General features: G+C 48.3%; 1 protein-coding gene across 1 annotated transcript in view; it reads left to right on the forward strand.

The window, feature by feature from the left end:
• The first annotated feature begins 2,548 nt into the window (after window positions 1-2,548).
• The window catches only part of LOC121452242 (cell migration inducing hyaluronidase 1), a 142,343-nt gene continuing 117,036 nt past the window's right edge, over window positions 2,549-27,855 (forward strand). The window contains exon 1 of the mRNA XM_041658199.1: window positions 2,549-2,827. Coding sequence (XP_041514133.1) covers window positions 2,775-2,827 — 53 coding nt within the window. The 5' untranslated portion in view covers window positions 2,549-2,774. The remainder of the gene's footprint in view (window positions 2,828-27,855) is intronic.

Raw genomic sequence — 27,855 nt, forward strand, 5'->3', positions numbered from 1 at the left:
TGCTCTTTTTCTCCTCCAAGCGTTTTTCAGGTCCTGGGGATTTTTTCTGTCCGCTAGAATTTGTGAGCTCTACAGGCAACTCACTCAGCCCCATCGTGCTTCTCATTTCTGTTTCCTCAGTCCTGGGAAGCCAGGAATAGAGGCTTGGGGGAAATGGAGCCGCAGGTGTGACCGGCCCTTCAAACTTCACCCAGACATGCTTTTAGTGGTCAGTAGGTGGAGTGAGATGACCTTTGCATTAAGGGCCGGATGTGGAATATGGCTGGCTGACTGAAAAACTGCTGGATTCGGGCCGTTTGTGGAATGGGGCAGGCAGCACGTCACAACACCCCGGATATGAGGTCTAGGGGCTGCATATCTCAGGGAGGTGGTGGGAACTCCTCACAGGGTGTGGAGGCTGGGCGTGACTCCATCCCCCAGGCAAGATAACTGCTCTTCTCTTGGGGAGATCCTGGCAAGAACTAGACAGCTAACAGCCCATTCTGTAGCTAGCCCCCATCTCTGCATTTACATGCAGATTTAGAGAGGCGTGGCTAGGAAATCCATCCCTTCACACTGTCAGTATTCACCCCAAAAGAATTACCCATCATATCCTGTCTGTCACAGAGGACCGAGCAGACATGCTGGATAGTCCGGTTGTAGACACACAGAGCCTGTCTGTAGTTAGTCAGCATTTTCACCCCACCCCAGGCATTGGTCAATGATAAAGAAAACTGGATGTCAGAGGGATGAGCTGGGCACTCTGGATCTTGGAGAGAGCATGACACAGCACTTCCCAGAGTCCATCCCTTACAACAGGAGGCTAGCCGCCACTCATCTCTCGTAGGTCCCGGTGGAAATGAGCTCTTCCCTAGCCTTGCAGTCTCGGGACTCTGCTCCACCGGTTGGAAACGGGGAGTCAGACACGTGGCTCCCGGGAGGCCGATCCAAACACACTTTTCTCCACTGAGCCCATTGTTCGGACACCCAACCCAGGTCCCTTGTGTTTGTTGAGCCTGGGGGGATGGGTTCCTAAGAAAGGAATGCAGTGAGTGCTCACGACAGAGCTGAATGGGCATTTTACAAGGGGCTGGGTTCAGGTTCCAGCTAGAAAGGGCCAAGAAAGGAAGCCTGCCACAGAGCTCAGATCTGGTGTGCTTGGATGTCAAACAGACTGAGATTCTTGATCGTTGTTTCCAGCTTTCTAGAAAGGTTTGGAGACATGCTTCCCTGGTTCCAAGTAGTGCCCAAATTTTTGCCCAGAGGACCTAGACAAAGACTTCCAAAGTCTGTACCACAAACTGGCCCCAAGACCCGGACTTAGATTCCCCACTCTGGAGAACACTGGCTACAGTGAAGCCCCTCCTGCATAGTGGTACTCACAGGTCACTGGCAGGTAGGTGGGGAAAAAATGTGTATTTAGAGACTCCCATTAACCAGAGGGGGGAGCGGAGTAACAAGTTCCTGGGGGGGGGGCACAGGATGTAGAACTGCAATCAAAGTCCTCATCCTAGAACTAAAATGAATCGGAAAGAAAAAAACCTCCAATGCTTTCCACTACTTGCCAGGCTCGGAGTGGGTTAAGTAGTCGATGCTCAGGGACACCCAGTGTTGAGTTAAGGAGATGCCATACTCTGTATGGACTGACTCCTGCGGCAGAGAATAGCTCATCGGTGGTCCCTTCTTGTTTTGACCCATGGCCTGTCAGTCCTTGCTATGAATTAGCACCCCCATTCTTCAATCTCATTGAAATCTTCTCCCCAGGCTCATGGTCAAGTAACTAGCACGTGCAGAAAACTGGTACATGAAAGTGAAGATCACTCTACTTTCCCTTCTTCTGGGATGTATGTGTGTATGCATGTCGCAGGGCAGAAGTCAAGCTGCCTGGGGTGTGTCCTCACCGCACTCCCCACCCTAAGAGCTGCCCATCTCGGTTTTTTGGTTTTTCAGACATGTCTCTTTCACCTAGAACTTGCCTAGTAGGCTAGATTGGCTGGCCAGCAAGCCCGTCTCCACCTCATGGCTTTTTACATTGATTCTGGGAATTGAACTCTAGTTTTCAAGCCTGTAAGCACTCAGTGAACCCTCTTTCAAACCAAGATCTTTGGAGGGTGCATCTTCCCCTCCAAAGGACCTCTAGACCCAGGCGACTCTAGGATTCTGTTGCTATGTCAGCTGACAAAAAGGGGAAGGGTTTGGAATCTAACAGCAGGAATACAGAGTGGTGGCGACTCTGTGGAAGTCGCAGGCCTTTCTTTTTTCTCGTCCCTTGGGGAGGCCACTGGGTGCAAGGCGCGCTTTCACTGCTACAGACCTCCGAGATCGGCCTCGCTCGTCCTGGGCTCCAGCGCCCTCACCTGGTGGCCGTGACACGTCCCGGCGGCGGCTCTCGGTTTTGGGTCTACGGCTCCCCCAGCGGCCGCCAGAGCCCGCCCGGGTCCGGCCCCGCAGGCCGCCCACCTCGGTGAGTGGGAGGACCGCTGCCCCGAGAGGGGGGTGGGAAGGGGGGGAACGGGATGAGTGCGGGCGCCGGGGGCTCGGGGTGGGGAGGAGCCAGCCCCGGAAGGCGGCTATAAAAAGCGGCGGCTCGGGCTGGCAGCTCCGAGCTAGCTAGTAAGCCAGTGAGCGCGCGGAGCCGAGCTAAGAGCGCCCGCTGCGCAGAGTGGCAGTGGTCTGGTGCCGGGGGCGCACTGTACCGAGTGAGGCCCGGATCTGCACTTCACTTCCCGCGAGCTCTCGTCCCGTTTGCTCACGCTCGGGGGCTCGACGCGTGGGATCAGATACCAGACTCCGGGATGCTGCACTCCAGGTCCCCGAGGCGTGGCACTGTCTCGGTCATCAGCCGTAGGTAAGAGAACCGCGGAGGTAAGAGGACCGGTACTGGGGCGCGAGGGCGCATGGATTTAGCCTTGCGAGAGAGAGGACAGTCGGGTTCCCGCGCCTCCTCTCGGTTTAGGGAAAACGTTGCCCTCCGTCGGCCTGTTTGTCCAGCCTGTTCTCTGCTGTCTGCCTCTGCCTGTCTGTTTTCCTGCCTGCCCGTGTGTCTGTCTGTCTGTCTATCCATGTGTATGTTGGTGGGCATACGCCCCCGTCTTACAAGTGGCAGGTGTTGGGGACACCAACGTCCAGGAACGCATTCGACGGGAGGCTTTGCTTAGGTTGTCCTCCTGTGAATGGCACTAGATGCTCACACAAACGACTCTCTCACTGAAAAGCGATGGTCCCGAAGCAGGTCTCGGAAGGAGCCCAGTCAAACAAGCTTACGCTGTGGTTAGTGGTCGCGAGCCTCACAAGTCTGCACCTTGTCGCTTCCGCTTTGGCAAGGTCTCCTGGGTTCCATCTGCCGTCAGCCTCTGCCGTCCCAGCGATGCGCTGGCACGGGGCGAGCGGAGGTGATCTGATGTTAGACGACCTCGGTGGTCCCTGCTGATATTTAAGCAAACACTAAGACTGGAAGCGCTGCAGGAATGTTTGTTGGCCCCTGGCAACGGACGTCACCGACAAGAAGGGTCGCACAAGATAGACAGAAAAACCAAGGTCTCAGCAGGTCGCAAGCCGGATTCGTGCACGATTCTCCAGTACGCCGCTCTGGGAACGAGGTCCGAGGAGATTTCGGAATGGACCCGGGAGAATGCGTGTGTTCTTGACGAGAAGGGCGGTGCACCCATGTTCCCCAAGAGTTGGATATTCCACCCGCGCCAGGTCTGAGGTTCTCAGTCCTACTCCGAGCAGCCAACTCTGCCCACAGGTAAGAACTCCCTTTTAAAGCCAAGCTTTGATGTGAGAGCCACGGCCTGGCTGAAGCCCTGTCCAGGAGACAGTGAGCCAGGGAGTCGTCTCCAAGTCAGCGGTCTGGAGAGGGACCCCAGGCGCGCCCGCGGGTGGGGAACAGGCGACTCTGCGTGCCCAGGCGCGGCGCCACCATGGACAGCTCCCAGCTACTTCCGCCACTCGGGGCCTGTGGCCGTGAGTCTGGAGCAGTCAGGAGCCTCCTTCACCGACTCAGGTGTTGAGACAATGGGAAGGTAGAGAGGTACTAAAAGACCTGTGGACCTACGTGTTCTTTTTGGAGGCACTAACCGCTCAGGAGGGAGCCTACCCTGCCGGGGGCTGGACTTTTCTTCCAGCTTGCTTCTGAGTCTGTGTAACCTCTTAATGTCACTTTAGTCTTATGTGGCACCATGGTGATCCCTCAGAGGCGTGACAGGTGCGCAGCCTTTGTTATACGATCCAGGCGGTGAGATAAAAGTAACTGCAATTAGGTTTAGAACTAAACTGCTTTCAGTGTAGGGCATAAGGCCATTTTTTATTAAGCAATTTAATAACTATGGTAATGAATCAGTACTTTAGTTTCACAGTCTATGACAGAATGGAGAAGAAACCACATAAGACAAAATTTCAAGGAAGTGTCTAAGAGGGTGTGCAAAACGAGCTGTCCTCTTTTTGATCCTAACAGTGTCCCCTAAAGGACTCTGTAGGCAGCTTCTGAGGGCTCTGCTTAGCCCAGGAGATGATGGTTCAGACTGATTACTTGGGAACTGGGTGAGGGTTTGTTTCCTTCTTCTAGTAAGAAATGATACTGAATGGGCTTTTCTTGTCAGGACTACCTATACCAGTGGCTCTCCACCTTCCTAATGCTGTGACCCTTTGATACAGTTCCTCATGTTGTGGTGACCCCCCAGCCCATAAAACTAGTTTCATTGCTACTTCATAACTGTAATTTTTCTACTGTTATGAATGTATTGCAAATATCTGTCTTTTCTGATGGGGGATGAGAACCACTGACCATACCAAAACACAGAAGTGTGTGTGTTCCTTCATTTTAAAAATTACAAATCAGAAGGTCATTTCTGCTTGTGATGGAAGCATATGTATAATAAATAATAAAAACAAGAGGGGGGAGAAGGAGGAGAGAGCAAAATCTGTGACTTTGGGAAATTCAACTAAATGTCTTGAGTCAGTGAGGGCAAGGTGAATCTATCAGTGACTAGGGAAATTACTATATAGAGCAAAGTATTTAAGTTCGGTGCTGAGCAGAGAGCACGCGTAAAGTGGTCCTGGTTACATATGCATTTCAAAATGCTCTGCTTTTGTCTGAGGTGTGTTTAGCCACCCAGTGGCCTCTTTCTTAACTCCGCAACTAGTTGGGAGTGACTCCATTGCCATTTTATTGTCATATTTGACTCCTTGCTGATAGAACGGAAAGATACGTTGAAGGGTTTTTATTGTTTCTCCACCTGTCCCACTTGGAGGAAATAGTTTTTATTTTTTTAAAAAGAAAGTAATTTTCACCTCATCATTCCAGCCCTTTGACCTAGATAGATGATCATGCCTTCCTGCACTTTTTCTCACACGATCTGCTACAGGGCCTCACTCTTTTGCTGAGGCCTGGCACCCTTGGGGTACAGGTAGAGAGGGTCTTCAAGACCTTGTTTCTAGATAAAGTTCTAGTTGGCTGCAGAGGGAAAGACATTGACCTTATCAGACTAGAGTGGTCCCACCATACACTCTCTTACATGCTTGAGTTTTGCTCGGACACGACAACCTGGCCAAGACACTTTGCTCACAGTATTTTGGTCCTCACTGGATTTGGAGGTCTCCCTAAGTTTCTCATTTTTGGGTTCTATCTGGTAGAAACCACTAGCAGATGACACGCCACAGAGATTTGGGCGGTGGAGCTACAGGCACACAGTACTGTAGTTAGATCTCTCCCCCGACTCCCTGTGTGCATGCACCTGTATCTATTCCTGCCAGTTTCCCATTCGAGTGTGCTCAGAATTTCCTTCGTCCCCTCTCTCAGTAGATCAGAAGGATGCTTTGTTTCCTCCACTTGAAAGGAAAATGGAGCTCATGAGCAGCCTACCGATGCTGGGAGTCTCTCTCTGACTTTCATCCACTGATGATGCGGCTACAAAAGAAGGTTCTGGGTCCCCACCTCACCCTGAAGTTTGGGCTGTCTTCTGGTCACCACGGAGTCCCGTCTCCAGTGTCCCTGTAGCTTCCAGGTAAGAAAATGACTGAACCATGGGACAGTCCAGGGAAGCAAGGCCAACGAGGGGAGAAAGCGGCCTGGGTGGAAGAAAGGAGCTCATCGCTGGTTCTGTAGGCGTTCTGTCTGCGGCGGCTGTGTCTGAGTCTTTGGGACAGACGGATCAGATGGCAAAGGTGACATTTTGTAAGGGCAACTCTAGTTACTCTCGTTGGCTCCCTTGAAGCCCCGTGCAGTGCTGGCAGACCAGCAGCATCACGTGGATCAAGTGCACGTTGCATTTTATCTATAGCTCAAAGGCACGTGTTTGCATGGAGGTGGGCTGGCCTAAGGGAACAAAGTCGTGTTTGTGAGCTTCATCCCTCAAGACTCCCTAACTGCAACCGTCTGGTTGGCATGTATCTTTGCACCTGGTGGCAAACACACAGATATTTGATCTTATCAGAGAGATGTGGCAGCTGTCTTTTCTGGTCTTCATCACTAAGAAGGCAGCTCCAGTTTCCTCGGAACGGGATCTTGCCTGCTTGACTCTGGTGGAGTTGGCAGCAGTTGGGCGAGGGTACGGGGGAAATTCTCAGGGCCATGTGTTTCTTTCTGTTGTCCTGTCAGTTACTCCACCTGATCATCACCTCCCCCCAAGGCTTACACATAGGAACTGTGCAGATTCGGATAGGATGGTGGCTGTCATGGTGACTTTTATCAGTCTCCTCCACACCTTGCTGTCTAATCACTCCCTTGGGGTCACCCTGGCCTCTCTGGCAGGTTCTGCGGTTTTCCCTTTATCTTCCGTCTGCCCTGGTGCCAGGCTTTGTTCTAGCCTAGGTCTCTGGCACGGAGGCTGCTTGCTGAGAAATGTCATCAAATATACATTACACTGCTCCTCAGGTCCCTTGGTGCCAGGAAACACACTTTCCCACCCAGAGGAGCTCCTTCCTGCCGCTGTTCTTTTCCAGGGCCTGTCCCTGGACTCTGCTTGGCTCTTCTAAGTTCTGCTTGGCTCCAGGAAGCTAATATGGCCTTTTCTTCCCAGCCCTGAAAGGGAGGGGTCCTTGGAAACCTAGGCAGGCTTTCCCTGCAAAAGCGCCTGCTCTGAGCGAGTATCTCTCTCTCCACCCTAGACTCTCTCTCTTAGGCTCCTTGCCTAGGGAACTCACTAGGCATTTTGCTTTGAATCTTCTGCAAGGGCAGTGAGACCACAAGGATTACCCGCAACCTTATAGTGCTCGAAACAACTGCATTGGAAAGAGCTGTGTATTTTCCCTCCGTCTGCTGAGGAAGTTAGCTATCGGGTATTTTCTATTACAGGGAAGCCATGAGCAGAGAGACTGGTGGCTTTGCCATGCAGAGTGTCAATGGCAGACTGCTGTGTATCCTCTTGCTAGGGACAGGAAGTCTGAAGGCTTTTTCAGTGGCCTACTACAAGCTGTCCAGCCTTGAGTTGAGTGCTTCGTTCTCTTGGCCCGAGTCTCTGCAGCTGTAGAGTATGGTGCTGAAGATATTATACTGAACATGAAGGTAGAACTCAGACTTCCCTTGATGTGGTTGTACTTCTCAGGAAAGATAATGGGGACTGGAGCATCCTTGGAGACTGGATGGAAGGTGATTGCTTGCCATTCTTCTCCCAGCCTGGGCAGGCTCTCCAGATCTTGGGAAGGGTCCTTGGCTCTTCCAGACTCCTGCTTTCTTACCTTCTTACATTAGGGGAACTTCTTGAGCTCGAACATCCACATAAGATACGGCGAGGCTTGAGAGAGCACAACTCTGCCTTGGCAAATGCGGCGTGGACTTGGGAGGTCTGCATTTCCAACAAGCTCGGGAGGGGGTTTTGAAATTCCCCTTGACTTTCTGTAACTCCGACTAACTCATTTTGGTGTTGTTGAAGGCAATTCTTGATGTCCAAGTAGATGGAGCCAAGCTGGCCCATGACCTTCTAATGACCTTATAAAGACCCTTCTAATTCCCAGAGATAATTATGGTCATTCCTAAGCTGTCTTATCAGCAGACTAAATATCTTGAACCCCTTTTCCCTGTCATAATAAATTTCCCCCAAACTCTCTGGACCCAGCTACTTTTAAGTGCGAGATTATTGTGTAAATGGCAATTTATCTTTGCCTGGCAGGAGCATTTGAATGCAATTTTGGTGGCATTAAGAGATCATTTGAGGAATTTCATCTAACCCTGGTCCCAGACAGTGAGAATGCATGTTTACATTTAAATAACTTTCCTGGACTCTAAAAGATTACATTGTTATAAAAAAGTAAAAAATGAAGTTTTAAAGTCCAATTGTCTTCCTCAGTCCCCCATCCTTGTAGCATTCCCACAAGGGTCGGGTGGCCACGACAGATGCATTTTGGGTGCCAGAGATGCAGGTGTGTTCCTGCTGCCTGTCATCCACCACCACACTTGGAAGCTGAAAGTAGAGAAGTCTGTGATCATCTCTGTGATGGGCCTTGAATTAGTTTCTGGGGAGTCAGATTTGAAGACAGGGTCCAAGATCTCTATAAGAGTTAACAGTCTACAGGGAGGACAGACCTCCAAGTCAGGAGGGGGACCAGGATAGATGACTCACAATGTGGAGGTTAGGACTAACTGGGGGATCAGAGGAGCCATTGACTCAGCTGGAGCTGGAGCGAGGAAGCTTCGTGGAAGTCTGGAAGGGTTAATGGCCATTTTTAACATAGGCGATAATGGGATTCTGAGAGGGGGGAGCTTTAAAACACTCCCCACAGAGAGAATGGCACAGAGAAAGATCCAGAAGGCCAACAGCGCTAAATGGCTCCCTTCCTGCAACTCTCTGGTGTATATGTGACTCAGGACACAGGCTCCCTGATGTGCCCAGACTTTGGGCTACACCACTGGAGAAGCCTGCCAAACAGTGGTAGGTAGGTCTTGGGGTCTTTTGTCTGCTGCACTACGGGTTTTAAAGAGGACTTTAACTATAAAATTTATTCCTCTCAAATCTGACTAAATCCCATTCACAAACCAGATTTTAAAAAGTCTCTACGGCTAGGAGGGAGCAGTATTTGTGCTGAGGCCCACAAGAGCTTCCAAAGATCCTTCTGGGTTCCCAGGCACACAGCTGAAAAGCCTTTGTCCGGCCTCTTCTTGTTTGCTCCAGGCAGCCATATTAGTGGAGTTATCTTAAGTTTCAGTACAGTCTATCTGGCTGCGTCTTTCAAAGATTTCAATGTCTTGCTGGTTTTTTTTAATGGTGTGTGTATGTGCGTGTCATCAATTTCCAAAGGAATAAGACCAGAGTTCTTTTGCACGTTTTAACCTAAAGAATACAGAGGATAAGGATTGCTATTGGCAAAGGCTTTCCGACAGAAAACTCCAGTTGAGCGCACCATGGGAGGAAGCAATACAGCTGTGAACTATCTGCAAAAATAGGCTGTTTATTTTCAAACCTGTCAATCAGCCTTAAACCTCTTAGACTTTCATCTGTAGTGAAAAGAATCGTTTATTTCCTGGATGTAAAATGTTAACACATTCTACTGAGCACCTTGGACCTCTTTTCCTTAAAGCAAGATAGCCCAGTTTGAATGTCGAGTGTTTTTGAAGGAGGAGGTCCTAGAAGGGGAGGGGGGGTATATAAGGCTGATAGGTTGGCATGGGAGAGTTTGGCTAGCAAGGAAGTTCAGGTGTGGTTCTTGTGAGCCCCCTACAAAACTCTCTCCTAAGGAGGAAACTGATACCTTGAGTGGAACACCATTTCAATAGAACCTGCCCATCACTGAGTGGTCCCAGTCATTTTAAAAGGGGATCTGGAAAGTCACTTCTGGGGCTGGTTCCAGCTCTTCCAGCATAACCATATACATTATTTAAGATGACGAAAGCAAGTCTTGCTTAGCCCAGAGAACTTAGAAATCACCCAGCCTTCAGAAGAACCTACTGGGAATATGAGAAGCCCTGGCAGAGGCACGCAGCATACTGGCACACAGAATCTCCAGGGATAGGCATGTGTGGTTGCCTGGAGTTCCTTCTGTCTATTGGGCAGTTTAGGGAAGGCTGGAGAAAAAGGGTGATCAATGACTTCTCTCTGGGGGAGCATCTGGCCTTCACCCCACATTGCCACAGAAGCCAGAACCCTGTATGCAGACAGGCTCCCAAAGCATGGAGTCTTTGCCTTTCCCACCTTCCTAGGCTTTTCCTTGGGCTATACTCAGAGTAGTTCCTGCATTGCCCTGGTGTCTCGACAGAGGTGACCACAGACCCTGGTTCTCTCAGTCACATGGAACTGTCTGGAAGACTAGAGGGTGGCAAGTTTGAGTCATCCTTGATGCGGGTGTAGAGGCCACTGCTTGGTTATAAGTAGACTTCACCTCTTCCCTCCACGTTCCTGAGGGGCCAGGTACCTGCAGATGGGATCTGAGGACACACCTGTGTGGCACTTCTGTTCAGCTTTTAGTTCAAAGCATGACTCGTCTGCCTTCTTTATCAAAGAATGTTTGTGTGTCTGCGTATGTGCATGTATTTGTATGTGCATACCTGTAGAGGCCAGAGGTCAATATAGCAATTGTTATCTATCTACCTGTTTGGAGAAAACACCTCTCGCTGAACCTGGTGATTCAACTGTCAGTTGGTCAGTGAACTTTAGAGATCCTCTTGTCCCTGCCACCTCAGAGCTGGGATTATAAACACATGCCACTGTCCCTGGAGATCAAATCCAGCTCCTCATGCTTGGAGAGCAAGCGCTTTACCAGGTGAGCCATCTCCCTGCCCTTTTGCCTGCCTCCTGCAGACGACACCTGTCACACTGTCTGGTGGGACACTTGTTCCTGCCCTCTCGGTGTGGTGGGACACAGCTGTTCTTCCTCTAACAGTAGAGATGATCAGCCCCCGCAGGAGTGCCAAGAGAGCAAGCTTGAGCAGGGGGAAAAATGTTTTTAAACAAGCCAGTGGTTTGTGACCAGCGCATTTCGAAGCTGGCTTGCAGGCACTGAGTAATTTGCGCGTGTGCTCATTTTCCAGAGGATTGGGTTCAAAAAAACCTCAGACCACCACCGCTAAGTACTTTTCCTTTCCTTCCCTTGAAGAATCATGTTGGTTTCGGAGGAATTTAATCCATACGTTTCAGATCCATTTCCATGTTACTCAGCAAAATGTTGCATTTCTCCACCGTTGCTCAACCCGGCGTGAGGTCACACATTCCTCTTCGCCCTGACTCATGCTCGTTCTTCACAGCTGAGCGACTCCACAGCCACTCACGGCACACTGGGAAGCGTATGAACCGGAGGCAAAGGGGGAAAATGAGCCGTTATACCGAGTCTATTTTCTTTTTTCTCTTTTTAAACTGATTCTGTTTTCACTTAGTATTTTGTTCCTGGGCTCTATCATGGTTGTTTTGGCTGTATTTTTAAATGTTGGATTGCAGTATCATTTATATATTAAGGACTGAGCTTTCTGTCCCTCCTCACGTTTTGTTTGTCTGGGTTTTTGTTTGTTTGGGAGATGTTCTCTATATTTTATACCTAGTGTGAGTATTTTATTTGCCTCACCCTTGGTCATGGTGGCTCAAGCGAGCCTCTGGGATGCTAAGGGCACTTGTGACTCTTTGGGGATGTGAGACTCTTTGGAACTGGGGCACGAGAGGCACTTGGCTCAGGAACTGAAGTTACCCATTTCCTCTTCCCTTGCTTACCTATGTTTCTGGTTGAGGAGAAACAAGTGGCCTGCAGGAGGCTCTTTGGCAGATTTCATGGTACCGCAATGCTGCCGTGCCTGTGACTTCTTCCCCTACTCCTTCTCTCCCTACCCCTTCTCTCCCTACCCCTTCTCTAGGACTGCATGCATCCCAGGCTGGCTGAGAGCTTACTATGTAGCTGAGGATAACCTTGAATTGTTGATTCTCCTGCTTCTACCTGCTAAGAACCGGGGATATAGTGTATGCCATCAGGCCCAGTGTACATGGTACTGGGGATGGAACCCAAGGTCCTGGGCATGCTGGGTAAACTTTCCACTGATTGAGCTACATCCTCAGCCCATATCCCAGGACTCTGAAAAGGCCCTGATACCAAACAAGAGATTTTTTTTTTTTTGTTCTTTGTTCTGTTCCAGGTAGTGAGAGAAAAAGCAGTTGTAGGGTTTGGGCTACAGGATTTCCAGATAGTTGGTTTTCTTCTTACCAAAATGGCTTGGCAAAAGCACAAAGGCCTGGCCATATCATTGGTATGTAAACGCATCATCACTCCCAACAGCTCGATGATGCTGCTGACCACGTAATTGCGGGTTGGATATGTGCTGAGGCTTCTCAGGTGGCCGAGGAAGAGTTTACATCTGATTTTAAAATCATAGGGCAGGGTTGGTACAAATGGCTGCGTATCAACATCTGGAATTTTCTGAGAATGTCCGTGGAACGAAGCATTTTTTTTCCTTTAAACATACCCATTTACTGTTGCTTTAAATAAGATGCTATTTCTGGCATAAAAACAGAGGTGATGCTTCTTTCAAATCTTGCTCCACAAGCATAAACCGGAGCCTATGCTTTGGGGAGGTTGCCTGAGGACACTGGGATCTGGGGACCGAAAGGGGAGGCATAATTTGAACAGTGTCTGTGCTCCTTTCACAGTTGACTGGCGATCATTCTGGAGAATGTGGTTCCTTTTAGCTGGAGATGACTTCTCTGTCATCACCAAGAGTGCAATCAATGGCCCTTGCCTCATTCAGAAACAGAATCCCCACCTGGCACAAAGTAGAGATCTGTGTACAATTTTTGCCAGTGACTAGCGTGGAGTAGGAACATACATAGTTCTTGTGAGGTCTCACAGCCTGTCCAAATATCTAGAAATGAGCTCAGATCTGGACTCCAGGAGGATTTCTGGTGGCTAGAGAAAAGCCAGCATTCCTCAGGAACTTCTTAAGCCAGGTAGTTCCCAGATGCCAAAGGAGTCATTTCCCTGACCTCTGGCAGAAGGGGCATTATTGCTCCATGGTTATATATCTGTGGTTGGTATATCAAAGTCCCCCATGCCAGCCTCCTGGCCCTTCCCTCCCCCAGCTACTCACCCTTCTTACAACCTGCTATTCCCTACTACTACTACTTCTTCCTCTTCTCTCTCTCTCTCTCCCTCTCCTTCTCCCTCTACCCTCTCCCTCCCGTCTCTCTCCTCCCCCTCCCTCTCTCTCTACTCTATTCTCTCTTGCTATCTCATTGTCTCCAATATTCTCTCTCTCTCTCTCTCTCTCTCTTTTCCCCCTCCCTGATCATGTCCACTCTGCTGGCCATGTTCATTTCCTTTCTTTTTCTCTCTAATATTTACAATAAAAACCCTAACCATACCATGGAACAGTCATGTCACATTGGCAGGATTTTTTTTTTTCTGCAGCCCCCCTCTCCCACTCCCTTTCCTTTTTCCTTTGAAACAGTGCCTCGCTAAGTTACCAGCCTGGTCTTCAACTAACTGTATAACCCTAGAAAACCTTCAACTTTCAATCCTCCTGCCTCAGCCTCCTGAGTAGCTGGGATTTCAGGCCTGGGCCACCAGGGTTGGCGATGCTCATTCTTCTATATTCTGCCCAGGGGGTGGGGCAAAGGTAGTGACTACCTGTCACCTTCTGAGAGTCTGTGCTCTGAAGTAATAAGAGCGGCGGGGCTGCGTTCCCAGCACCCTGGCCGCCTGCTCGGCTAGCTTATGCCCCGAAATAACAACACACAAACTGTATTCATTTAATCACTGCTTGGCCCTTTAGCCCTAGCCCTTACTGGCTAATTCTCACATCCCGATCAACCCATCTCTAATAATCTGTGAGAACCGGTCTTACCGGGAAGATTCTAGCATAGTCCATCCTGGGTCGGAGCTTCATGCCGGGAGCGGGGCATGGCGTCTCTCTCAGGTGTCTGCTCCTGAGAGGAAAGCTGTCGAGACTGAGCTCACTTCCTCTTCCTCCCAGCGTCCTGTTCTGCCTACTCCTCCCACCTATCCTCTAACCAATAAAATGGGCCAGGGCAGTGCCTTTATTAGCCAATGACCTTCCTCCATCAGTGCTCCTGTGGCCCTGGGGTGATTCCTACCATTTAAATTACTATCTGGGGTTTATTGAGCATTTGCAAAGTTTAGGTCCACGTGAAACCCTTTGTACACACCACCTCAATTTATCTACATGACAACCGTGACAGACCTTTGCCCCATTTTGCACTTGGAGGGGGCCCAGTAAGGTGGCATATGATTTAGTCAAGATCACCCAGTTTGAAGGGGTGTAGAGCTTAAACCTGGGATCCAGGTCGCATGACCTATAAAAGGCCATGTTGTTCTTAATAATGACTGCTGTGGCTTGATTCTTGCATTTTGGCAGGACGTGTTTAGGGGGAATGTTATCCTTGTCGATAGAGCAAGTTGAAAGGAATTCCAACCCCAAGGCAGTCACTGTTAAAGTGTGGACCTTTTCTGACCCCCGGAGATTAAGGATAACATCATTGTCTCTCCACAATGGAGCCGCTCACAGCTTAGCTGGAGAGATAGACAGACAGCCGTCTTCCAATCTGGGCGGTAAGAGGGTGTGAACAAAGCAATATGGGGTGTCACTGCGGAGAGCACAAACAGCTCCGCAGGGAAGGCTTCTCGGAGGCTGCAGACCTCCTGAAGGATGCAATCAACTTCTAAAGCAGAGTGCAGTGTGCTGGCCAGAGAGGGTTAGCAAGAGCCTTGGCCAAGGGCCCAGGAGCTTGGAAGTGAATATTTGGAGGTCTGTGAGTCTCTTGGGACTGGAGATGAGACCCCGAGGGAGGAGTCTGTAAGCCTAAGCCTTTAACCCCAGTGGCTCTGAATGGAGAAGCCAAGTGGCCAGGAGGCAGCCATTAGCTCCCAGGGCAGGTGGGCTTAGGCAAAGATGGTGGTAGTCCTGGCAGCCAGTGCATTCCAGAATCCCCATGGAGAGGCTAACTTTTCCAGTGCTGAATAGACTCACAGACCTGAGGGAAAGTGACGCTGTCAGGCATACTCATGGCCACCAGAGCCATGAGAAGCGGTTCACAGGAGTCTCTGCATTGGAAGCATCTGGGAGTCTTAGTGCTGACTCCCTGGGACGTAGGATCGATTGCCATGCAGAAAAGCCTCAGGGCTTTGAGGTAACAACATTTATCTCAACTGCCTGACAATAACCCCCTGTAATGTTTGAGCAATCCTGGCTTTCTGTGTCAGGAATCGGGATGGGGCAGCATATTCATCCTGTAGCCTCTGATGATGTTTAAAGCTTTTCCTGATTCTCCAAAACTTCTTAGGATGCTCGGTTTCTACAGGATGTCTTTTCAACCAAAACGTATCCTTTGCTTACTTGACTTAAGCTGACTAATTTAGCAGGATGATGGAGCTGGTTCATAATATCCCAGAGGCTACTGGGAGACGACTGTCCAAAGCCTCACGGTTCCGTAGAAGTCCTGTGGGAGCCTTAGACAAGGTTAGAGTATTCTAGCCATCCTGTAAATGTGAAAAGGGTGGGCAAAATTCATTTTTGTGGGACTGGGGAGATGGTTCAGCCAGTAAAGTACCTGATAAGCATGAAGACCTGAGCTCAGAGTTCCTGCATCCATGTAAGTGCTGGATGAGTGTGACGGCCCACCTGTAATCCCAGCCATCACTATCACTTGGAAAGCAGAAATAAAGGATCCCCAGAGCAAACTGAATAGCTAGACTGAGTTGGAAAACTCTGGCTTCAAGCAAGAGAACTTTTCTCAACATTTATAAGCTTAGAGAGTGGTTGACCGATACCCATCATCAACTTCTGGCTTCCATGTGTGTGTGCGCATGTATACACACACACACACGCACAATCACACACATATATAAACACATAATACACATGCATATAAAAAAGCTCATTAATTTTCACAATATACTTTCTCATAGTCTAACGCCTACAAAATATTGCAACTTCAACAACCATTCATAGAGAGTAGTCATTCTAAAAATACTGAGAATAGTGTGCGTCTTTTTATAACAAGTCTTCAAAAGTAGCAGGAGCATCCCAGGCACCCTACCTGGTCTTCCGTCTCTGCCATCTTCCAGCTGTGTGTGGACAGTGTGGTCCAGAGGGGGACAGCAGGGAGAAGCAGTACACAGCACACATGCAGACGCTTCTAACTGTGGTCGGTGACCTGAATCAAGGGTGTGAGGGTCTCAGGAGGGACAATAGTCAGGGATTCTGGCTGCAGGTGTCTGGCTGGTAGAGACTGAAGTACAAGTTAGGGGAAAGGTTCTTTTTATTTTTTATTTTAAGAGGATCCCTCCGGTAACTCTCAGAAGATTCATATGAGTGGGGATGGTGTTGATAGGCCATGGTTAGCAAGAAAAGAGGCACAGGAGGCTAGGAGGCTGGGGTCAGGGCAGGGCTATAGAAGCTGGGAGTGGGGAAAAGAGAGTGTGGATGGATCTGAGTGGAGTTCAGGGGATACAACGAACATCACTGGGCAGTGGATCGGACACAGGCTGGTGGAGAAGGAGGGGGTCCTGGAAACTCCAGTCTGGAAGTGCATTGGGAAGACTAGAGAGGGTTTGGGTTAGACACGTGTATGCTAGGTCACTGGTTAATCAAGCAAAGAACCCTGAAAATTTAACAGCATTATCAATTGCTCGAAAACAAAAACACTTTCTTTAAAATACTGTGGCATTTTAGGTAGCTCTCAATAAGAATGTTATAAAATTACTTTTGATCTATTTTGCAATTTGTTATTATTCACAAAACTAAGCAAGTGAGCAGAGATTTGTTATCTTCCTTGTTGGTCACTCTCAGAATGGTCGAGTGAGTCTTAAATGGTGAACTGTGGTGAGATCCAGGGCCACTAGTGTCTGCCCTCCGTGCTCCCATTTTTATCCCAGAGTGCTCCAATGGAGACGGTCAGGAAAGGAAGGAGCAGATTACGGAATTCTGGGTGAAAAACTCTTATCACAGGACTCTTGGTGGGTGCTTTGTGTCCCAATCTAGGGGTGTGATAAGCCACCTGCGCATCTATCGGTCTGACCTGTTTACTGAAGGATCTAGATGGGGTTAAGAGCTCTGAGCCCCTGTCAGGGAGCTTGATAAAACCATGAGCTACCGCGTTTGCTTAGGACTTTCCTTCTAAAGGCATTTATTAATCAGCTGCACACCGGGGGGGGGGGAGCACAAACCAGATGACCGCCTCTTCTAACCCTGAGATAGCAGTGGAAGCAGGTGAGGTGCGGTCACATGAGAATAATATATGATCAGAAAAGACACAGGGAGGAAAAGGGCTGGGAAGGGCTCCTTCATTCTTGAGGAAGCTGAAGCTTATTTGAACATTAGCAATGAGAATTTATCTGTTGATCAGGGATGGGCATTCTGGGCCAAGAGAGATCAAAGAGCCTGGTGTAGTGAAGGAGCCACGCGCTCCTTAGGGGTTCGAGATTTTTCAGGACTGCAAGAGAATGTGACCTCACTAACGTGGATGCAATGTCAAAATGTTTCCAGCTTTTAAAGCCACTGTGTAGAAAGAAAATGCCCAGGTGTGTGTGTGGTCATTCATTCATTTCCTTGGAAAGCCATTCATTCATCTCCTTGTTTGCCCATCCATTCATCGTACTGATATTTAGGGGTATCTTCTGGTACTATACTAAATCAATCTGATTTAAAAGTTTCTGGAGAAAGAAGCGATGACTGAGGACTAGGGAAGATATCCGATTAAATGTTTTAAAAGAATATACATGTTGCCTATGCGTGCACATTTAACAGGCTCGTACAATATAAATAATACCACCACATAGCTAGATGTAAGTCCTAGTTCGGTTTCTATTGCTGTGGTAAAACACCATGACCATAAGCAACTTGGGGAGGAGAGGATTTATTTCATCTTACAACTCTTGGTCACAGCCTCTCAATGAGGGAAGTCCTGGCAGGAACTTGAGGCAGAGACTCTGCAGAGGCCATGCATTAATGTTACTTACTGGCTTGCTCCTCTTGGTTTTCTCAGCCTAGTTTCTTATGCAACCCAGGGCCACCTGCCAAAGGGTGGCACCGTTCCCTGTTGGCTGGGTTCTCCCCCATTAATCTTTAGTCAAGAAAATGTCCTATGGTCTTGTTTATAGGGAATCTGGTGGAGGCATTTTTTCAATTAAGGTTCCTTTTCCCAAATATGTCTAGGTTTGTGTCAAGTTCACAAACCAACCAGCACAATTTATCAACTGGAAATTACGGGGGTGGGAGGGTGGGAATCTAGCTCTACCACACGAGAGCCATGGTCGGAGTTTTGATGAATAATTTTCTGGGGTTATTAGGAGATTTTATAATGCACTTATGCAACTTTAACTTGCACGTACATAGTTTTAAGTTTTTGTCTCAACTTTAAAAATCATCAATTTAATTGCTCTTTTAAGGACATCTACTTCCTTGCTAAATCCTTCATTATTAAAACATTTAGGGGGAACTATGTTGCATTTCCCTCAGTTTTGATATAGTCACCTAGGAAAGATTCCTAGAGATGGAATGGGGTCAAAGTGTTTGGCTGTTTGTGATTCTTCTTTTAAGGCACCTCCAAATATTTATTCAAATTTCCACCATCACTGCTTATAATAGGTCCAGGTTCACCAACAACCCATCTTATTAAAGTTAAAAATTCATTTTTGCGGGTGAAATATCATATTGATATTTGTTTGCCAACGCATAATTATAATTATTTACTACTGGTAAGGCTGAAATAATTTTCGAGTCAAGAACTCATCTTATATGCTTGCTTATGCGGTATTCATATTTTTTCTTATAATGGCTACAATGCCTATACATTTGTAAAGTTCTCTCTTCTATTTTTCACTTTAAAAATATGGTACGTGAAATATTTTCATGCAGCCAAACCTATCAGTTAGTTGCATCTTGATCTCTTTTACCAAGGAGAGTTCTAGAGCTCCCTGCTGATTCGTGAGTTGATTTTTAAGCTCTTTTGACCTGTCTGGAATTCGTTTCAGTTCACGTTGCAAGAAGATATGCTAACTCCATTATCCCTTCAATTTACTAACCTGTTAGGCCAGCACAATTCTATCGAACAATCTTTCCTTTATCCATTGACTTGTGCTGCCAGGCACAGTATATTTGATCCGGTTACCAGCACAGAGATAACAGGAATGCGATAAAGCCAGCTCGGTCGGAATTCAGGCAGACACTTGATCTGATCATCTGGGCCAACTCCAGTGGCTCCCTCTCAGCAAACCAAGCCTGGATACGCCTGGGAGTGAAGGCTGGGGCCAGCCTGCAGGGATTCTGCTCGCAGGGTTAGCCAAGAGAGGATTAGACTGGCGTGCTGGGATGCTGGCTGCCTGGTGCTGGAACCGTGAAGTCCTTCAGCAGAGTTGGCTGGCTCGCCCTCCCCTAGGTGTCTCATCAGTGTTCAGCAGAGGCCACACACGACCCTTTCACCTTTACCCCAGACTCCACGAGCCTCTATGCATCATTGGTGGACTCTCGGGAGATGGGAGTTTATGCTGGATTTAATTCACAAATGGTAGGAGAGGCAGGTGAAATCACTCACGGTTCTCTGGGTGTCTTTCTCTTTCCAGTGTTTGAGGTGTGGCGTGTGATATAGAAAGACATTGTCTCAGGGGTTCCTTGGACTTCCCACAGGACAGGGAACCCTGATTGTTTTTCGGGCTGAGGGGGGGGGGGAACTTAATTGGGGGGCGGGGAGGGAAATGGGAGGCGGTGGCGGGGAAGAGACAGAAATCTTTAATAAATAAATAAATTAAAAAATTAAAAAATAAATAAATAAAACCAAAAAAAAAAAAAAGCACTGCCTCCAACCCCACCTGCCCCCAAATCCTGGAAAATAGGCTTACATCTCTTCTCATCTTATGCCGGGACACCTTCCTCATTCTGTTCTTGAGGGGTCTATGTGAACCACAGTTTAAAAAACTTTTTTTTTTTTCCAAATCAGAATTAGAGAGGAAACTTGCATGGTAGTTGACATCCCCACTGTGCCGGGACATGTTTGAGATATTCCAGTCCGCAGCACAGGGCCAAATGCATCGACTTTGCTCCTTTTGATACCTTGCCAATGATCTGTGATAAACTGAGGCTATTGAGTCAGCGATCTGGGGACCACTGGGGAAACATCTCGTGGCTGGGTACTATCCTTCTCTCTAACGTCTGGTCCAGGTAGGCTCCCCTTCCAGTTTAGATTCTAGGGACACACTGGGGCTTTTTGTGGGCCTTTAGACATAATGCTGTTTTCTTGCCATTTTTGCCCTGCTATATGTGCTGTTTTCTCTAACCCAGCCATTCAACAGCTCATTGTTCTTTCCTCCTGGTCCTCTCTAGGCGCATCCTCTCCCCTATGAGGCATTCCCAACACCCCTTCTCAAAGTATACGATTACTGTGGAACAAAGCACACCCGGGGTCAATGGTTCAAACAACCATCCTATCCTCAGCCTGTAGACTGGCCAGCTGGTTTCACTGATGAAGACGGGGTTTTTGGTTCCTAATGAGCTCTTAGGTCTACATTATTTGGCAGACAATTTGGAGCTGGTTGGTCTAGGACAGCCTCACCTACGTGTCTGGCCTTCGAGTCAGCTGTCTACCGAGGGGAAAAGGGTGATGGTACCCGTATGCCTGTCATTATCAACAGATAAAAGTCTGAATTTGTCCCCATGGTGACAAAGTTCTGGGAGGTAGAAACAGCCTGCATTGTCTCCTTGCGGTACCTCTCAGCTTAATGCTACATTTTTCTCTTCCTCTCTGTTGGTTTAGAGGAAAACTCTTCCCCCACAGACTCAGACCTTTGAACACTGGGTCCTCCAGTTGGTGGCTCTGTTTGGGAGATTTAGGAGGGTGCAGCCTTGGTAAAGGAAGTATCACAGGGAGAGGCCTTGGACAGTTTAAAGCCTGGCTATACTTTGAGTTCACTCTCTACCTCACGTTTGAAGATTTGAGTTCTCAGCTTCCCTTTCCAGCTGCCGTGCCTGCCCACCAGGATGGACCTTATCCCCCTGGAACCTTAAACCAAAATACTCTTTCTTCCACAAGTTACTTTTTTAAATCAAGGCAACAAAGAGTAACTATATTGCAGTCTCCTTCCTCTTACCTTCCCTTTTAGCTGAAACAAAGTCAGTTCCCATAAAGAAGAAATTTAGATTCTGCCTCTTGTTTGGAGAAGCTGCAGAATTGTATTAGAAAATTGTATTAGAAAATAGATGGGTCTGGAGAGAGACAGGAAGTTAGGAGAAGGGGCGGCATCCTGAAGTTAACCCCCTGCCCCACTGTTAATACAATCACTCTTACGTTAGGGCATTGGGAATAATGACATGTCCCATTACGTTGTTATCTGCCCAAGCCCTAATTCTGCCAACATGGCCTCGAGTTCATTTCTGATGACGTCTAGCTGCCAGCTCATCTCCTTGGGATAATTGGGACAAGTGGGGCAGCAAGGCAGGATGGGAGAGGGGGAGGTTGCATGCCCCGCAATCTCAGCCGCAGATCCTGAAACCTGGTTTAACCTATCGGCTACAGGGCAAAGCTAGAGAACAGAGAAAACCCAGTGGCCGCTTCACCATTCTCCGTGGCCTGAGTCTGACTCCAGACTCCAGACAGACACACCAACCTTCCCAGAAGGCAGCTTTCGCTGGGAGCCACTGCATCAGCAGCATGGCTCCCAGGGGCCTGCCCACACACCGGATGTTGACAGGGGCACAGTTCCAGCGCCGGCACCATCTCATAGTTGGTTTCATCATTTTAAAATAATGACCGTGGGGTGTAGGCTAGCTAGAATAGTGACGGAACTTTCCAGTGACTCTTTAAGAGACTGAAATAAACCGTTCTGGTTCGGTACATGTTCTGGAAGCTTCCTCGCAGGTCCACATGTCTGTCCTGGGATGGAATCAAGATGGCTTCAGATTTCAAGGCAGAGGTCGTGTGTTCTAGTCCTGGCCCTGGTTGGTGCGGGAGTTGGTACAGTTATGGCCAACCCAATTTCCCTAGTTTTGTGTGTACAGTGATGGTAACAAGTCTTGTTTTGGTGGAGAGATGAAAAAAACGAATTGGCGCCTTCTCTCAGAGCCCCTGTCTCCATCACTTTGGCCTGTGGTGATAGAGTACGGGGTGGCTCATAGATGAAATTGACTTTCTATGCTTCTGGAGGCTGGAAGCCTGAGATCAAGATGCAGCATGGGGGGTCTCTGATGAGGACCATCTGTGGCTTGTGTTTCTTATATGGTAGAAGAAAGAGAGACTATCTCCCAGGGTCTTTGTGTAAAGGTGTTATCCCTTTTATGAGGGCTGCACACACATGGACTAGTTACCGCCCAGGGGAGGTAATAAATGCTCAGCTTGAAGGTTAGGATCTCAGCATATGTCTTGGAGGGACCTAAGCATTCCGTCTAGGATGTATTGCTGGGGTTTATGATACAAACAGGCCTGAGCTAGCATCAACAAGAGATGACTTTCCTGTTAAATAGGGACCAGTCGTAGTCACAACCTCTTTGGTCACTGATAGGAAAAGGACCCAATGCCTAGAAAATGCTGCTGCTGGATCCAGCCCTTGCTAGAGTCGAAGCAAAGGCATTGAGTGGGTTGTTCATTCCAACATGGTAGCTATGATTTTGACTGGGCCTGGCTGGGGGGAAGAGAGCAGCAGAGGGGCTCCTGGCTGCTCTCCATAGGGCAGGAGCACCCCAAGGAAAGAGCAGATCTGTGCTTGCACCTCTGCAAAGGCACTGGGACAGGAATGAGTCACTTGGGACATGCATGGGGTGCAGACCTTCTGCAGAATGGCTTCCGGGCAATGCTGTTCTTTGCTGATTCCTTCCAGGGCTCAAAGTAAGAGTCTGAGTCCCCAATGTGATTGTAACTGTTTCCTCCTCTGGCTGTCTGCATTCTCAGGTAGCTGCCAGAAACAGGTCTCACCATCTCTTCTGAGTGTAAGGAGGTGTGGTGTACAATCTTGGGATTCTCTTGAGCTCCAAATCTACAGATCTCTCTGCCTCTGCCTCATGTTTCTGTTGTGGATAAATTACATCTTTGAGTCTCAAAGATCCTATCTGGAATTCGGTGAATATCAGAAGCTCTCTCTCTCTCTTTTTTTTTTTTTTACAGATTTTGCTTTTTATTGCATTGTATTAGCTATGTGTTAAGGTAGGATGCATGTATGGTGGTCAGGAAAGGACTTTGTGGAGTCAATCACACATGCTCCAGGGATTGGGCTCAGGTTGTCAGGATTGCACACCAACTCAGCTTCACCCACTAAGCCGTCTCCATCTCCCAAGATCTCCTTTTGGCTCTAAGAACATTCTGATCTCCTTGTCTTGCTGAAGGAGTCAGTGCCTTTTCAGGACCATCGCCTTAACTGATGGTTCTGCTCAGCTGGGGAATGGGGAATGTGTTAAACTGTGTCTCCCTGTGTGGAAGATGTAACCGTGGTTCTCTGGGAAGAGTCCTGCAGTGGGGGTCGGGAGTCTAGTGTTTTAAGCCTCAACACCAAGAACCTGTGTGAGCTGTGATAGGTGGCTCTTCTGAGCTTGTCCCCAAACTGTGAAAGAACAACCTGTGCTACATGATCTCTAGGCTCCTTCCAGCTCTGATGGGAGGCCGAGGAGACCAGGTTTCTTCACCGATTTTTTTCTAACTATCCCAAGGCCAATTTCCAGGCAGGACCAGGCTTGCTTGAAACACACATCTTTCCCAATAGATTCCAGGTTGGTTTTTTTTTTTTTTTCCCTCTCACTTCAGGTGAACATTAAAAACCTGGGGAAAGATTCTGGTGTCAGAGTAGATGCTTCCCTTTAATGATGAAGCCCAAGATCCTTCTCTCCACTGGGTAACAAACAGGCACAGTACCTGAACTAGTACCCTAACCCAGGGACAAGCAAAAGGAACAGGTTGGCTGTTGCTTCCATTGTTGTTGGGAGAATTTCAATGCCTCTCTGACTTAGGAGGAAACAAGGCCATGTCTTCAGAGCAGCCAAGGCAGGGGAAAGGTTCTCTGGCTGTGTGCAGAGCCACCATGGCTGCACTGGTCTTGCGTGCTCCCCTTATGGCTTTGTCCGCACAAAGGCTTCAATTCCTGCATCTGCACCTCTCCTCCCCTTAGCTCCCACACTATGGTAAAGCAGGAGGGGCAGATTTATCCCTAAACAGCTCAAAGAAGAGACTTTGAACCCCGATAAAAATCAGAGATCCCATCAGCCCCGGGGAAGGCTGGTCTCTCTCACTCACTGCCTGGCAAGGCTGCTGAGGCGCTGTTTGCATTCTGGAAGTCAGCTCCAAGGCAGAAGGAACATGCAGAAGAAGATGATTATGGGTGTTTTGAAAACCTGCCCCTTCCTGCCCAGCCCGGGACAATATTTACAAAGAGGACTTACAAACAAGCAGACCTTCTTTTCAGGTTAAAAATCACCCACCAAGGCAGGTTCTTCCCGTGCCCAGCCATGCCCGGCACCAGTTAAAGGTTTGGAGAGGGAGTCTGCCAGCCAGCTGCTGCCTTTGCCGCGGTGGTTAAGCTGTGGTTTATCAGGCCCAGGACCAGTGTTGTGCTTACCTCTGCAGCATACAGCCGCTTTATAAGGCGAAGCATTCCCAAGGATGCCCCGTGTTGACTCAAGCTACCTTTATTATTATATTATTTAAAAGTGTGTAAATAGGAGACTAGGTACAAATCCTTCAGCTTATATAAGGTCTTATACTTCTTAACTCTAAGACAAATTTACAAATGATATACAAACAAAAATCTAACTTAAATAAAACCCAAACGGCCACCATGAAATTTGTCTCTCTGATGGTGGGCTTACTGGGAAACACTTTATTTTTCCATTCCATATTTCGCTCACTAGTATCTGTATTTGATTTTCACATAAGGTCTGTTGTTTGGGTCATCATGGGCCAGCCTTTCTGCTTTTTAACATGGGGTTGATTCTGAGCTAAAGAGTCATTATTTAATTAAACCCACTTAACAGCGGTAAAAGGAAATACCACAATTGTTACTGTGTGTATATGTGTGCATGTGCACAGGAGAACGTGGCATACATGGAAAAATCAGAAGCTAATGTCAGGTGTCTCCCTTGGTTACTCTCCACTTTGTTGAGATGCAGTCTCTCGATTGCTGATTTGGCTATGCTGGTTGGCTAGCAAGCCCTGGGGATCCTGCTATCGCTATCTCCCGTGCACACCACTCGCCTGGCTTTATTTTTGCTTTTTAAACTTGAGTCCTTAGGCTCTCGTGCCTTCACGGCAAGCACTTTATCTACTGATCTGTGTCTGTAACCTGATACTTTAATAAAATTCAAGCTCTGGTTGGTAGAATATTCTTCAACGTGGATTTACTTACCACTGATGAGAGATGTTGGTGAGTGCGGCAAAGATAGCCTGAAGGATGCATCTGCTAGCCAGCAGAACAGCCTCTGCGATGTTCACAGGCAGAGGTGTGGCGTGCTCACAGCGCAGGTGCCGCGTGACGGCTATTCTTACCTTACCTGCTAATGGCTGTATCCTCAGCCTTCGTGAGATATGCCCCCTAGACATTTGACCCGGGCTGTTCCAATGCATTCACTAATGCAGGTGTGGGCGGCAGAACATGAGCACTACTTCCTTTGTGGTAACTCATTCACTCTGCCAGTCCACACGGTTCTTGCATTGCAAAACTCAGAGACCGTGTCCTTGCGAGTTTGAGGATCCTGGGTTTGGAAAACATTCTCTGCAGAGAAGCATTGTGAGTGCTGAGAGGAAAAAGCTCTCCCGCAGTGTGGAATGACCCAGGAGAACAGTTTTCTTCCTAGAAAGAGGAAGTAGGGGGGTACATTTGCTCATTCAGTCACCAGGTATTTCTGGAACTCCATCTTTTGCTCATTTGTTCATGTCTAGTTTTCTTTTCAGGTGATGTCTGCCTGTTTCCAATAAGTATATCTTAGGAGGGATTAAAAAATCCCCACTGTTCAGATTAGCCTCAGGCTGGGCATTGTGGCTCATATCTATAATCTTAAAACTCAGAGGGTTAGAGAACAAGGATCCTGAGTTTGAAGCTAGTCTGGGCTACAAATAAAACCCCAAAAGTGTCAAGAGTGTGCAACAGGCTTTGGAAACCTCTCCTTGCAGAGGTCCTTAGTTTTTTCAGAGGGTGTGTGCAGAGCCCGCATGGCCTAACTATGGTCCTACATGCATCACCGTTACCGTGACAACTCTGAAATAAATTTTATTTTGGAGGGGACATTCTAGCCACATCACATACCAAATCCCCCACTTCTTAAAAACGGTTCCAAGACAACCCAGATGCTTATTTTGAAGGCCTGCCTTTGGTGCAGGATAAGGCCCGAAGGTATATTCAGTCCCTTGACCTTGTGACATGATATCATCTACAAAGTTTATGCCCAAGAACCGCACAATCAAGTTTAACCCCCTCCCAATGATTTAGCTAAGTTAGCGATTTTATTTTAGGCCCTATTCGCAGCCATCCCCGGGTGCATGGCATCTGCAGACTTAGTTTGACACACCTGAAATATAGTGTTCACTGTGGTGTCATCACCAAAACCACTTGATTAGTGCTTGGGGAGAGGAAAACGTCATGTTTGGAGGCCACATGAAAGGGCCCAAGCCTGTCAGATGACTGTGAAGTTTCTAACCCCAGCGGTGGCCCCTAGTTTGCGTGTCTCTTCTGCTGCTTCTGTTATCATGGCTGTCGGACTGACATTTGTACAGACCTGCTTGTGGCCAGGAGACCTCACCTCTGGGATAGGTGATAACCTGCTGATATCATGCCCCTTTGTGCTTGTCAGCCGGTGTTGTCAAGAGACGGCCTGTTGCGTGCCCATTCCCTGTCCCCAGGCTCCTGCTCTTGTGTGTTCCGTTGGGCATCAGTTACTTTTCTCATCGTGTGAACAAATACTTGACAAAAATCCACTTCAAGGAGGAAAGGATTATTTCACCTTGTGGTTTGAGAGTATAATACATCACGGGCCAGAAAGGCCTGGCCTTGGAGCATGAGGCTGCCTGCTCGCCCCTAGGCAGAGAAGGAAACAGTGTTGGGAATGCTGGTGCTCTCATTTTCCCCCCAGCCCGTGGGATGGTCCCACCTCCATTCAGGGTATTCTTTCTCCTCCAGTGAAATCCTCTCTGGAAACACCCTCACGGCACGTTCTCAGCTGTGCCCCGTTAGTGTCCTAGGTGTCGTTAATGTCCTAGGGGTCTCTTAATCCAGTCAAGTTGTCCATCAGAGCCAGCCACCTCTCCCACTTCAGTTCTGTAGGCAGGATTCTAACAGCATCCGCAGAGCCAGCAGTGGGATACAGAGCATCTGTCTACACCATGACCGCGAAACACAAGATGTGGTTGCAGTGGTATCGCCAAAGGGGAATAAATTGGTGTGCTGTGTGCGTGTGATGCGACAGGAAAGTCAGTCACGGTGACAAAGAAGCAATACCATAGAATCATCAGAGGAAGCAGGGGTGACAGCCTGAAAGCATCTGTGTTACGGCTTCGAGAATAAAGAAAGTCAGCTCTGCAAGTGAAGAGTCGGCAGGCTGGGAGGCAAGAACACACGGGGAGGCACGAACGAATAAAGTCAACAGCAGAGTGGGCCATTTGCAGCCAATTAGAGGCAAGACCCGACTTCCCTAAAACCCGTGAAAACAGTTGTCAACAGACTCGGTTGTCCAACATGCAGAGAAGTGCAATGAGATGCCAGTGGCATGTGCGAATGCTAGCGGATGAGGTTGCAAGGGCGGACTAATGAGGCGCTTTCACTGTCTCACCTACAGTCAGGTGCGGGGACTTGAGGAGGGCAGATAATACCCGTGGGAAAGTTTGCAAATGGGCACCCAGGGAGGCAGCAATGTCATCTCTTAGATTTCAATTTTATTTTTTTAAACGCAGCCAAGGGATTTAAAAATATTTATTCTTTAGTTATGTGTAAAATTTATGTGTGCGTATGTGCACATGAGTGTAGGTATCTGAGGAGGCCAGAAGAAGGCGT

Source organism: Microtus oregoni, unplaced genomic scaffold (genome assembly GCF_018167655.1).
Source record: "Microtus oregoni isolate MIOR12 unplaced genomic scaffold, Mior012 000000F_ref0000247, whole genome shotgun sequence".
In the NCBI taxonomy this organism is placed as follows: Eukaryota; Metazoa; Chordata; class Mammalia; order Rodentia; family Cricetidae; genus Microtus; species Microtus oregoni.